Genomic DNA, 13,681 nt, shown 5'->3' on the forward strand with positions numbered 1-13,681 from the left:
TCTACTTCTCCCTGCAGACCGCATCCCTCTCTTCCTCAGTGAGGCAGAACAGCTGCACTGATCGGCAAGTTTGAGGAGACGGTCAAGGATCTTTTTTCATGGCGGCTAAGGGGTAATAATGCAGTAATGAAGGGCGCTGCTAAGGTGGCCATCTCTTGTTTCCTGCTTTCTCTTAGGTCTCTTTCATTTAGGAACAGGAAACTTTGACAGTTTTTCATAGTGACCTCTGCCAGGTTCCCAGCCTGTCACTTTGTGGATCCGTGTGGCAGGCTCCAGCTCCTGCTTGCTCAACATCTCCTCTACTAAGTCTCTTTCTTATTGCCCAGAACACAGGAGGTGGAGGGCTTATGTGATTACACAGAGTCAACAAATGGGATGGGTGTGTGTGTGCAGTGAGCCAGGGCACTTTGAGGAACCAAACAGCTTCTAGAAAAATCATGACATCAACCATGACTTTGCAAAGGATAAGAGGAAGAAAACAAAAGCTGCAGATGATACCTGGTGGAAATGCTTGTCTAGTATGTTCTGGCTTGGATTCCCAACAACAAAGCAAAACAAAATAAAAGATATAGAGGAAAGGAACAAATCTACCAATACAACCACTCCCACCTCTGGCTGGTAATCTCCGTACTCCGCCTGCAGCGCCAGGGAGGCCAGCAGCAGGGCCGCCTCGTCGTCACAGTGCAGCCTCTCCTCCAGGAGGTCTCTCCGCAGCTGCAGGTAGTACTGATGGCAGGTGAGGCTGTGTCTGCGGGAACACGGTGCACAGACACGCCTTCACTTTTGAGGTTGATTACAGACACAGCTTCCAACCTTTCTAATTAATATTGTCATTAAGATTTTCTAAGGCATTCAAGGAACTACGAGATGGACCCGTGCCTTCTTGTCTTTTTTTGGAGAAGCTTCTTCTTGAAGGAGATGGGGACTACCACAGAGACCCACAGATGGACATCCTGCAGGGAGTGAAGGGCTCTGGAGTACTCAGTCCTAAAGGGATGTTTTCAGCAAACCCTCCCCTCGGGGCTCAGGCAGCTATGTGGAAAGATCCTAAGGTGGACGATTCCAAGGAAACAGTGCTGTACATACACAGCAGGACTGGTGTACCCACGAACCCACAGACACTGGAGCATGTACTAGGTCTATACACACACAACAGGACTGGTGTACATATGAACCCACAGACACTGGAGCATGTACTAGGTCTATACACACACAGCAGGACTGGTGTACATATGAACCCAAAGACACTGGAGCATGTACGAGACCTGCACAGGTTCAGGTTCAAACCAGGGAGCATCCAAGAGCTGAGAGGGAGGAGTAGACACAGCTTTCCACCACTACCTAAGGAGCTATCTGCAGTTGATACCCGCCTGCACCGGATAAACTGGCTTTTTCCAATGGAGTCTCACTGGGTATAACAAGCATACTTCAGAGTAGGCCCTACCCCAGAGTAGATGGCCAACACAAAACCAACTCAATGGTAATGTTGTAGATTTTTGTTCTCATTCTGCTTCATTTGGGTTTTTTTTCTTACTGGTCATTTGCTTGTATACTTTGTTTTCTGCTTCCATGGATCTGTGTGTGTGTTTCTTTCTTTTGTTTGCTTCCTTTTTTAAAGAGGGAAAGGGTGTGGAGTTGAATTGCTGGGGAGACCTGGGGTGAGCTAGGGGAGGGGAAAAATGTGACTGGAATTTATCATTATTGTTCTTTAAAACAAAAAAAAAACAGAAAAGAAATAAATAATTTAGGGACAATAATGACATCGCCTTTCATTTGTAGGGAATACATTCTATAAGCTGTATGGAGGTCGGAAGCCATGAAGAATACCAGACCCCAAACACTGTATTTCCCTAAGTGTACATATAGGATAAAGCTAACTTACACTTAGATGCAGTAAGAGATTAAGCACAGATGACAGAGAATTTAACAGTAGGTTTTGTTTCCTTATAAAGTCAAGATTACCTGCTCATTTAAAAGCAGCACTGTACAGCTCCCTTGGCCTGCCAGGGCGGCCAGTCCCCACTCCTGAGCCCCTGGGCCTGCCAGGGCGGCCAGTCCCCACTCCTGAGCCCCTGGGCCTGCCAGGGCGGCCAGTCCCCACTCCTGAGCCCCTGGGCCTGCCAGGGCGGCCAGTCCCCACTCCTGAGCCCCTGGGCCTGCCAGGGCGGCCAGTCCCCACTCCTGAGCCCCTGGGCCTGCCAGGGCGGCCAGTCCCCACTCCTGAGCCCCTGGGCCTGCCAGGGCGGCCAGTCCCCACTCCTGAGCCCCTGGGCCTGCCAGGGCGGCCAGTCCCCACTCCTGAGCCCCTGGGCCTGCCAGGGCGGCCAGTCCCCACTCCTGAGCCCCTTGTCCTGCCAGGGCGGCCAGTCCCCACTCCTGAGCCCCTGGGCCTGCCAGGGCGGTCAGTCCCCACTCCTGAGCCCCTGGGCCTGCCAGGGCAGCCAGTCCCCACTCCTATGCTTTGAAACCAACAGTAAGCAGTGGTTACATGAATACAAGCACAGCAATCCCACCGCAGCGGATCTGATAACATGATGCCACTGCCCAACTCATAGGCAGAAGATGGACATGGCATGGGAACACAGGATGAAGGGACAACTTGTGCCCTAGGCAGGAGTAAACGGGTGACTAAAGATTTCATCACAACACTCAAAACTACACATAACGTATAATGAACGGAAACTGATGAACTTTTCCACAGAGTGTTTTCTGATCATGAAGGAGCACTAGTGACTAAAACAGTAGCAGCAAAATCATGGGTAAAGAGGGGCCGTGCGTTTCTTTTAAACGAAGAAGAAACTGTCATGGATCCACATCAAGCGGTTCAGCGCCAGCAGTTAAAGAGGTCACCAGGGCGGGGCAGAAAGAGAATAAAGAAAAGCTTGTGCACTCACTGTATCAAACTAACATCATCCATGAAAAATTTAATTCGGAAAAACAAAGTAAAATCAACAGCGGCTTTGCCCTTTTTCTTTGGTTCTTCTTTCCATCCCTCCGGGGCCACTTTGGTTAATTTTAAGTCAGGATCAACAAAGAAATATTCATTCTCTGAAACAGAATGAGAAAGGCGTTCAGAAAGCATCAATTTTTCTTTCCTTTGATGTCTTCTTTTCAGTTTAATTTTCTATCAGAAGCACAGTGGGGCTCTGAGTACTGTGTATGGCTGGATTCATTGAGCATTGGTCTTTTTAAAACCAGGCTACATCAGACAGACCTGGACTCCACTCCCAGTCACATCAGTTACTGGTTGTGTGGATAAATTACTCTGCCACTCTAGACATCAATTTCCCTGTGGGAAAGATCAGGGCAATGGTGCTCCTGCACTATAGGGCTGTGGTAAACATCTAATGACAAAATGGATACGACATTGACTGGAGGGCAAGAATTAAAGCCCAGTGTGTCTATAAACATTAGCTATGATTTACTAACAGAACGGTTATTCCACAAATCTGATTTGTACACAATGTTTAAGAAATAAATAGCAATTCTGTCTCAAAAACATTTTCGGTAGGCACTATTACCTGGGTAGTTCAGCGGGAGGGCAAGCAAGTCCCAGGGCTCGGGGCAGCTCTATCCACCCGCTGGGCCACCCTGCTGAATTATGAACCAGGATCAAAAAAGTACTTAATGGGTGACTACAGAATAAGTTGTCTAATTTATTTACTAGTTTGCTTGCTTGCTTATTTATTTATTTTATTATTTAGGCTTTTCGAGATAGGGATTCTCTGTGTAACAGTCCTGGCTGTCCTGGAAGAACTGTTTATTTTTAAAGCTCAAGCATTAAAAAAAAAACTCCATAGACACAGGAGCAGCCCCACAAACACAATGAAGGAACTGGGGGACGTTCCTAACTCCCTTCTGCTTCTCAGTGCTGGCCTGCCTATTTAATTACTCTTTCCCCAAATAATGCTCAGCACCATAAGGTGCAGGAGGCCGTCTTACTGCCAGCTTCCCATTCTGAACCCTGAGTTAGACAGGCAGTCACCTTTGAGGGTAGCCAGAGCAAACAAATGATGCTCTACTAAGCCAATGTGAGCCACCACCATGTCAAAGACATCTTTGCATACGGTCTTGGTGTCACAGGTGAGCTCAAGTCTCTGCCCACTCAGGAGCATTATGTTCACTTTCCTCCGGTGGTCTTCATTCTTCCCCTTCTTGTTCTATCATTGGGAAAGAAGTCGGTATTTGTTAAAAAGAAGCATTGTAACATTTAGACTTGCTTTTAGAGAACCAGTCAACTTATTTTCTAAGAGGGAAAGAAGTGGCTTAATACTTACAAGGATAGACCGTGGCAAATCCAAAGAAATAAACGGCTCAATTGTCATCTTCACAAACTCAGGGCCAAAGAAATTCTGCAGGTCACATAAATACAACGAATTATTTTTACTATTTATCCTAGGTCTTATTTTAAGAGGAAAACAGTGCAAGGATAAAGAAAACCGTACATCAGAATGAGGCCCTCCACGAAAATGTAGAAACGTTCAGCGAAGCACACTGGGCTCTGCTTATAACGGAAACGGAGCACACATCACACAACGTTTCTCTGTGCACATGCGTGTGTACATACTCATGTGGGTGTGCCAGACCATAAAGAGAAGCACAGGAGGGCTGGAGAGACGGGCCAGCAGTCGGGAGTTCGGGCTGCTCTTTGGGAGGACTGCAGCTCAGCACCCTGCACCCACACAGCAGCTCATGGCCGCTGTAACTCCAGTCCCAGGGATTCAGCGTGTTATTTTTGTCCTCTACTGGCACCCAGCTGCGTGTATTGAACAGGCATACAGGCAAGAAAACACCCATATTTAAGATGATGATGATTAACAGAATTTTAAGAGCGAGAGAGAGAGAGAGAGAGAAAGAGAGAGAGAGAATCAGTGCCAACATTCTGAGAATGACTGAGCAGAGGGATGGAATGTACTCAGAAACATTCCTGCACGTCTGAACTAACCTTGAGCTCTGTAACTCATCTCCTGATTTATGGGCTAACGAATTTCTTGTTATTAAAAAGTAACTACCCATTATATTGGAAAAACTCGGTTATTCTCGAGGATCATGCATATGTTACTCATGTTTTTGTTTTTGAAAAATATTTCTCCTGAGATGGGTTTACTATGCTGCCCAGACTGGATTTAAACTGCTAGACAATGATCTTGCTTCATCCTCCTGAGTAGCCGAGACTATAAGGCCACTACACCATGCCTGGCAATACATGCACATTTTATATGATGTTATGTAGACCAGGCTGACCATAGAATTGCTATGTCATTCAAGCAAGCCTAAAAGTCATGATCCTTCTGCCTCAGTCTCTTGAGTGTAGAGATTACAGGCATGTACCCACATGTGTAGGTATACATATTAAGTCATAAAAGTACAGTTAAGACACTCTAAATCTACCTGATGAAATAATGTTAGCAGCTAAATATTGATTCTAATATTAAACAAGATGCTTGAGCCCAATGAGAACTAATGTGGAATCTCAATTTCATCTACAGGCATCTTTAGGATATCTATACTAATTATAAACAACAATGGGTTTCATCATGACATCTCCATATATGCATATAATGTAGTTTGGCCCCAAAGCACACCTTATTACTCTATTTTTGTCCCCCTTCCCCAAAGCCCTTCTTCTCCCCAACTAGTGTTCCTTCTACTTTCAGATCTTTTATGAAAATCTGTTCTTTGTGACCGACTGTGTTTCACACAGGAGCGCCCACTGAGTCCAGCTAGTGTTTCACACAGGAGCACCCACTGAGTCTAGCTAGGACTGCACACAGGAGCACCCACTGAGTCTAGCTAGTGTTTCACACAGGAGCACCCACTGAGTCTAGCTAGTGTTTCACACAGGAGCACCACTGAGTCTAGCTAGTGTTTCACACAGGAGCACTCACTGAGTCTAGCTAGGACTGCACACAGGAGCACCACTGAGTCTAGCTAGGACTGCACACAGGAGCACCACTGAGTCTAGCTAGGACTGCACACAGGAGCACCCACTGAGTCTAGCTAGGACTGCACACAGGAGCACCACTGAGTCTAGCTAGTGTTTCACACAGGAGCACCACTGAGTCTAGCTAGTGTTTCACACAGGAGCACCCACTGAGTCTAGCTAGGATTGCACACAGGAGCACCACTGAGTCTAGCTAGGACTGCACACAGGAGCACCCACTGAGTCTAGCTAGGACTGCACACAGGAGCACCACTGAGTCTAGCTAGTGTTTCACACAGGAGCACCCACTGAGTCTAGCTAGGACTGCACACAGGCGCACCATGTGAGAGGTTATTTACGTCACAGACACTTTACCTGCAGCTACACCACTGAAGAAAACCTAACACCTATTATCAAGGTATTCTGGCAAATAGTCCACAAAGAGCAAGTCTGAACATTGGCCTGAGAACAGCCTTACCCTCAGTTTTCTCTGGGTCATGGCTGTTTCCAGGGCAATTTCTCTTAGTGGATCTCTGGAGATGTCAAGCATGGAAGCTTTGATTGTATCCCCTGGATACAGGCTCAGCCGAGACTGCCGGAGAGCCATCCTGGCTTGCAGCTGCATCATTTCTTCTTCTTGCCGCTTCAGCATCATCTCTTGATTGATTAAGCTGCCTTCAAGGGATGTGTCGTACTGTCTAATACAGAGAAAAGAGACGGGCAGTACAGGCTGTCAGGAAAACGTGGTTCAAGGCTAACATGGAAAACTTCGTATCAAGAAAGGTATCAAGAATGTAAACATTTACTTATTTTTAAAAACTTATTAATTAATGTATATATTTGTGTACCTCTGTGAGTTTATGTTCACCACATGTGTGCAAATGCCTGCGGGACCAAGAGTTCTAGCTCTCCTGGAACTGGAATTACAGGGACTTATGAACTACCTAATTTGTGTGTGTGTATGCGCATCCAGTTCCTGATAAAATTATTATAATTTCTGTAATTTTCTGAAAGAGAAATAATAATCTTTGTCCTAATGTTTGGTCTTTGAATGTGCTTCCTGTTATATCTCCTTATAAAGAAAACAAAACAAACAAGCACTTAAGATTTCCAGGCTGAGTCTCTTGCTCCTGATATAGAATTCTTGAATTCCTTGGCATCTTCTGGAAAACACGGTATTCTACTGTAGCAAAGAAAAGTTGGTGGTTTCTAGAGGAGGTAGTTTCTAGTGGGGGTAGTTCTAGCGGAGGCTGACCCAGAAAGAGAAGCGCACCCTACAACGATCGCTCCACACTTGACTGGAGACAGAGTTAGTAATCAGTCACGCTCATGAAATGACGCTTCCATTAAAGTCCTAATCCACTGTAACACACTGCTCAACTATGTTCATAGCAGCTTTGCTTGTCATAGCCAGAACCTGGAAACAACCTAAATGCCCCTCAACCGAAGAATGGATAAGGAAAATGTGGTACATTTACACAATGGAGTACTACACAACAGAAAACAATAACGACATCTTGAAATTTGCAGGCAAATGGATGGAGCTAGAAAACACCATATTGAGTGAGGTAACCCAGACCCAGAAAGACAATTATCACATGTACTCACTCATAAGTGGCTTTTAGACATAAAGCAAAGCAAAGCCTTAATTCACAACCCTAGATAACCTAGACAACAAAGAGAGACATAATGGTTCTAATCTACATGGGAAGCAGAAAAAGACAAGATGGGAGCATGGGGACCTTGGGAGAGGGCTGAAGGGGAGGGGAGAGAAGGGAGGGGAGCAGAGAAAAATATAGAGCTCAATAAAAACAATTTTAAGAAATAGTGGCATCCTAGTCTACATCCTGTTCTGTTGTATTTTCATGTACTGCTCTAATGCTGCCCCACAGGGTGGACCAGTACTTGACCATTCTAGGGACATTCCAGCATCCTCTGATGATTTGCTTTTCCTGTGGTTCCCTCAGACAGGGACTGTGTTATTCCTATGGACCTAAACCATGAAGGTCATCATTCTGCATAATTCTTACGTGAGTACATGTGAAGACCGAAGGTCAACCTCGGGTATCGTTCCTTATATGCTGCCTATTGGTGGGGATAAAGCTTGCTGAAGATCAGAGTGCAGAGCTAACCACTAGTTAGCCATAGAGGCCAGGCAGTGGTCCTTTAATCCTAGCACTAGGGAGGTGGAGACAGGAAGAGATATGGCTGGGCGGAGAGAGGAATCTAAGGCAGCAGACAGAAGCTCAACACATTCAGGCTGAGGACTTGTAGAGACAGATACCCCACTCGGTCTGAGGATTTCATAGATGTAAGAACTAGCGGCTGCTGCTCTGTTCTGTGATCTCTCAGCTTTCACCCGCTAACATCTAACTCGGGGTTTTTATGCTGAAGACCAATTAGATTCATGCTACACCTATCTTGTTTTTTGAGACAAGGTCTCTCAACAGGACCTAGGCTTGGCTGATCTGTCAAGGCTGGCTACTAGTGAGCCCTATGGGTCCACCTGTGCATGCCTCCCCAGAGCTGAGAGCCAACAATGTACCACACCAGGCTTTGGTCAGAGGTTCTTGGCATCAAACTTAGACCCCTGTGTTTGCACAGCGGATGCCTTGCTCACTGATTCATTGCCTCAACCCCTCTGCTTAATTCAGCTTCAGCTTCCAGACCTCCTGACTCCTTGGCGAACCCCAGCTCCCTTTCAGTACAGACCACGGAATAACGCCTGCTAGTGTGCTTTGCTGCAGGCATGAACCGCTCTGTGGGCTGCTCCCCTCCATCAAAGACAGAAGCATCTCACTCGTCTTTACCTTGTTTCTTCTTGGAACTGTTCTTGTCACTGTTCATGGTCATGGTCCGTGGACTTGGGAGTCTTCTGATACTCTGACCCCTCTCTTCGATAGAACTCACTGACTCTATTCTCTATTTATCTAACCTGATTCTGCCTTCCGTGCTCTCATCTCCTTGGTCAGTCAACCCACTGACTCCCCTACCGGCTCCAGCACTGTCGTTCCTGTCATTCTGTCCTCTTGCCCTGCCCGGCTCAGAATCTGAGGTCCATCCATCAGTGCAATTACTCCTTGCATATGACCTCACCCCCTGGCCCACTGCTCCGGGGACCCTCCTTCACACTGCCTCTCCTGTCTTCTTAAAAGCTCCAATACGCCCTCCTCCTCTTCCCTTCCTTTTGTCACTGAAACAGAAGGCAATGCGAGTGCCCTCCCTGTAATGCACACCTTTACCTTGACATTTCTAAACCAAAGCCATTTTACTTCCTTCCCGTGTCTGATCGTGAACCGCTTGTTCAGGAGACAGCCTAGGAGTCGGTCTTCCTTCTTCTTCCTTACTGAGAATCTAATCACGCATCAAGTGCTGAAGGCACCTGTGAGACAGTCACATCTGACTTTCCTCCGACACTAGCCTTCAAGTCTGCGCTGTCTGCATCATCTACTTTCTGAACAGGCCATTGTTATGTTAAGTTTCATCTTAGCTTTTTATGCTTTTAGTCATACATGGCTTCCCTTACAGCTGAAGTCTTTACCTTAGCATCTGTGACCTCACCCAATTGGGACCCTGATTACTTGGCCACCACTTCTAGAGCACAACATCCTTCACTCATTCTGTTGTGGCCATACTGCTTTTTACTATTACAGCAAAGGTGACAATGTCTCCCTGTCATAGGGTTATGACTGCTGTGCTGACACCATGACCAAAAGCAAGCCGGGGAACAAAGGGTCTGTTTGGTTTACACGTTTACATCACAGTCCATCGCTGAAGGAAGTTAGGGTAGGAACTCACACAGGGCAAGAATCTAGAGCTAATGCATGCAAGGGGTACTGACTTGGTTTGCTCACTCTTTGTTACAGAACCAGGACCAGAAGTCCGGGGATGGCATCACCCACAATGGGCTGGGCCCTTCCCTATCAATCACTAATTAAGAAAATGCCTTGCAGGTTTGGCTGCAGCCCAATCTTAAAGAGGCATTTTCCTTTCTTTTCCTTTCCTTTTCTGAAACAGGGTTTCTCTGTCTAACACAGCTGTGGTTGTCCTGGAACTTGCTTTGCAGACTAGACTGGCCTTGAACTCACAGAGATCCACCTGCATCTACCTCCCGAGTACCGGGATTAAAGGCATGTACCACCATTCCCCAGCTGGAGGCATGAGGCTCCGGCCTCTCAGAAGACTTTGGCTTGTGCCAAGTTGACACAGAACTCTTCAGCACCTCCCTATGTCCCAGCACCTTGCACCTGAACAACCCTCCCACTGACTTCTGCAGTGGTCACTTCTACTTCAAGTTTCTGCTCAGTGTCACCCCGAGGAACACCTGCTCAGATCACACTGCCCACAAGAGGCAGGACTGAGAAACCACATTTGGACCCGCCTGCTGTGCGCTTCAGAGCACAACTACTTAGTAGTGTGTTGCTTCCTTCTTTCCCGGTCTGCTGGCTAGCTCTCATCTCTAGGTAATCTCTGTGTGTGCTCTTCACAGTACCTGAAACGATCTAGTGTGTGGTGAGTGCCCAGCAGGCACTGAGCAAGTAGGAGCCTATGGTTTATCTTCACCTTGAGTCTAAAGTAGTAAGGACTTGAGTCTATGCACTTCAACTTCGCAGTGCAGTCTCATTAACTAAACCTAATCTTAGCAGCAAGGAAGGCATCAGCTTATCTCTTTGAATACAGATGTAAAACATTTCACTAAGAACTGAAGCATACCAGATGTAAAAAGAACAAAGAGAGATTCCAAATCTAGAAAAACCCTGTGTTGCTGGAGAGGAGCATATGCGCTGACTGCGAATGTACTCAGGAGAAACTGCTTGTCACAGATGCAGAAGAGGCCTGCCAGCACAGAGGGGCACAGAAGCAGTGCAAAGACACCGTGTGCATGAAAAGGCTAGGAGACACTCTTCGGCACAGCTCTGAACATCTTTTTTAGGCATCGAAAGGCACTTTTGATAGCCGAGAATCCAGAAATTGCTCATTCTGCTACGTCTGACTCACTGTTTCCTGTCAGTGTCTTCCCCAACCGGGCGCAGAAACCAACAGCGCACTGGGTCTGTTTTGCCATTTCATTCTTGCTGAAGGGAATGGAAACTTTTTTGTGAGCAAACATGCAACATGCATAAATGCAGTGCTGCCTCAGGAACAGAGCAGGCGGCTCCTGGTCTCGTGCAGACACAGGGAGGATGCTGGCAGAAACTCTGGCCCACACCCAGGAAGCCTGTGCAGCAGAGGAATTCTGACAGGGTTTTAGTCAGTGTGCGCTCCTGCAGGCAGGAAATGGCGGAGAGAAGTGAAAAGGAAGTTAGGGTAAGTTCAGCAGTTTCCACGTGGCAATCAATGCGCCCCGCACTTCGCTCTCCCGTTCTTCTGTCAAACTCAGTTCTGTGAACTCTACAGAGCACTTGTGTTCCCAAGGACACGTTACCCTTGCAACACCGACGGGCAAGCTTAGGTGGCCTTAAAGCTAACCTTTCCTTACTGAACCTGGAGGGTCAGAATTAAGTCTCTCATGCCTCATGTTTTGGAGATTCCTTATTAGGAAAACTGATAAAGCTCCCAAGAGGCCTTAGTTCTCTTGAAGAAATGCATCCTTAAGAAACAGACAAAAATTATTGTTAACAGACAACTCCTATGGTTTTCTAGTTAGCTCTATTTCTTCTTTCACTGAGGCTAAAAAGGGATATTAACTATTCACAATTTGTCTACCTCAGACACACAGAGGAGCGGAAATCCTAAAATAAAAATTCTCCTTCAATTCAACACTAAGCTTACTATTATTTAACACTGGTTTCTTACTGTTCATCCCCAAAGCTTTAGCTTCACTGAGAAAGCAGGGGGCACTGGGTACGGAGCTAACTGTGAGAAAGCAGGGGACACTGGGTACGGAGCTAAATGTGAGCAGGCTGGGGACACTGGGTACAGAGCTAGCTTGCCTTCTACTTGCTTCAAAATAATCAAAAAGTTTTCATCATAAGAAAGTAGTAATTAAAATGCCATTATGTAAGTAGAAAATTATTTTTATAAAGAAAAAAATATTTATAAGAAGTGAAAGAAAAAACTTGGGACATTAATTAAGGAGTAAATTTTAATACGAGTCTAATTACCTGAAGTCTAAACCATGAATAACTTTTAATCACACGGCTAGGATTACATGGTCTATTAATAGTTTACAGGTGAGCACGCTGTCAGGCATATCCACTAGCTAAGGGCAAATGTCTGAAATTTTCCAGAGGACCCTCTCAGCACCAGCTGAAGTGAACAGTGAGTTTGTGAAGTCTTCATGCTTTGGAAAGACGTTTTCAATGCAATCTTGACCCTCAGGTGCCATGTTACAGACTTGAAGTCAGCATTCTGTGTCCATGCAAGGCAAGTGTGTCCATACGACAGTGTTACACACCAACACACTGTTTGTCTGAAGATTCTTTCAGTTTAATCAAAGCAAAAAGTATACACAACTGTAACACAATTACCCCAGATCTGGCACATGTAAACACTAACAACACATAACAAAATTGCCAAGTATTTCAGTATGAAGTCAATGCCACACAGCCTCAAACTGACCTTAGAAATATGTCAGGGAACCTCTTTAAGCCAACCAGTGAGTGAATAATTAACTTTTTACATAATAGCTTACACAGTGGTAATCTAATTATCCATTCAGCCAATTTGCACTGAATACCTGAGCTGCCCAAGTCTTTCAAAGTGCAGATAACTGCTATTTACCTTTTACAAATAAAGGTTTACTATGTTTTCAGACTTTTAATGCCATGCCTTAATCTTCGTGATTGTTGTATATATTTGTACCGGCAATTTAAAAAGTCAGGTGCCAACTGTAATTAAAGAGAACCAAACCAAACCGAACCAAAACCATCCACCTGTGACTAGAAACGAGTGCTTCCCAGTGCCATACCGTGGTCTCTGAGATGGGCCCTGACCAGCTTCTTCTGCTCCAGGAAGACCGCCGCTGGACTCAAACCTCTTTGAAGCTTCACTTCTTCTCACTAACCGTGAATAAAAGAGAACGGCGGACGTGATAAAAATAGGAAAGCAATCTTGTCTAAAATGCAAGCATTTAGCAGAAATAAGGTAATGTGTGTGACTCACGATCATGCAATCAGTGCCAGGCTATGAATTCTGCTGAGGTTAAGTCACGTCAGTTTTGTTATTGTCATTGTTCATTTTCCTGTTTCTTTTTGGAGCAGGGCTTCTCTGTTAACAGCCCTGGCTATCCTGGAACTCGCTCTGTTGATCAGACTGGCCTTGAACTCACAGAGAACCACCTGCCTCTGCCTCCCAAGTGTTGAGGTTAAAGGTGTATGTCACCATGCCTGTCTAAGTTTTAAAGACAATGACTTCTGATGTGGGATTCCCCTCTGTATGCTGTGAGTATGTTTTATTATTACTGGCTAATAAAGAAGCTGCTTTGGCCTATGGCAGGGAAGAATACAGGTAGGTAAGAAAACTAAACTGAATACAAAGAGAAAGAAGGCCGAGTCAGAGAGATGCCATGTAGCTGCCAAAGGAGAAAGATGCCGGAACCTTACTGGTAAGCCACAGCCTGTGGTGATACATAGATGGATAGAAATGGGTTAATTTAAGATGTAAGAGCCAGCTAGGCATACACCTGAGCTGTTGGCCAAGCAGTGTTGTAACTGGTTTCTGTGCGATTATTCGGTGGCCAGGAAAGAAGCACCGCCTTTGGTACAGACGTCCTTCCTTTCTGATGAAATGATTATGTCACTGCTTTGTGAAACTGCT

At 45.8% G+C, this 13,681-nt stretch overlaps 1 protein-coding gene across 6 annotated transcripts in view; it reads right to left on the bottom strand.

The window, feature by feature from the left end:
- Ptpn13 (protein tyrosine phosphatase non-receptor type 13) overlaps positions 1-13,681 on the bottom strand; it is a 181,571-nt gene that overhangs the window by 72,630 nt on the left and 95,260 nt on the right. For all 6 annotated transcript variants that reach the window (XM_085691576.2, XM_048427242.3, XM_048427236.3 and 3 more), the window contains 6 exons: positions 12,834-12,924; positions 6,402-6,621; positions 4,278-4,352; positions 3,986-4,160; positions 2,895-3,048; positions 610-748 (listed from right to left, as the gene is read on the bottom strand). In XM_085691576.2, coding sequence (XP_085547702.2) covers positions 610-748; positions 2,895-3,048; positions 3,986-4,160; positions 4,278-4,352; positions 6,402-6,621; positions 12,834-12,924 — 854 coding nt within the window. The remainder of the gene's footprint in view (positions 1-609; positions 749-2,894; positions 3,049-3,985; positions 4,161-4,277; positions 4,353-6,401; positions 6,622-12,833; positions 12,925-13,681) is intronic.

Source organism: Myodes glareolus, chromosome 8, assembly GCF_982192425.1.
Source record: "Myodes glareolus chromosome 8, mMyoGla1.1, whole genome shotgun sequence".
NCBI classification, from domain to species: Eukaryota; Metazoa; Chordata; class Mammalia; order Rodentia; family Cricetidae; genus Myodes; species Myodes glareolus.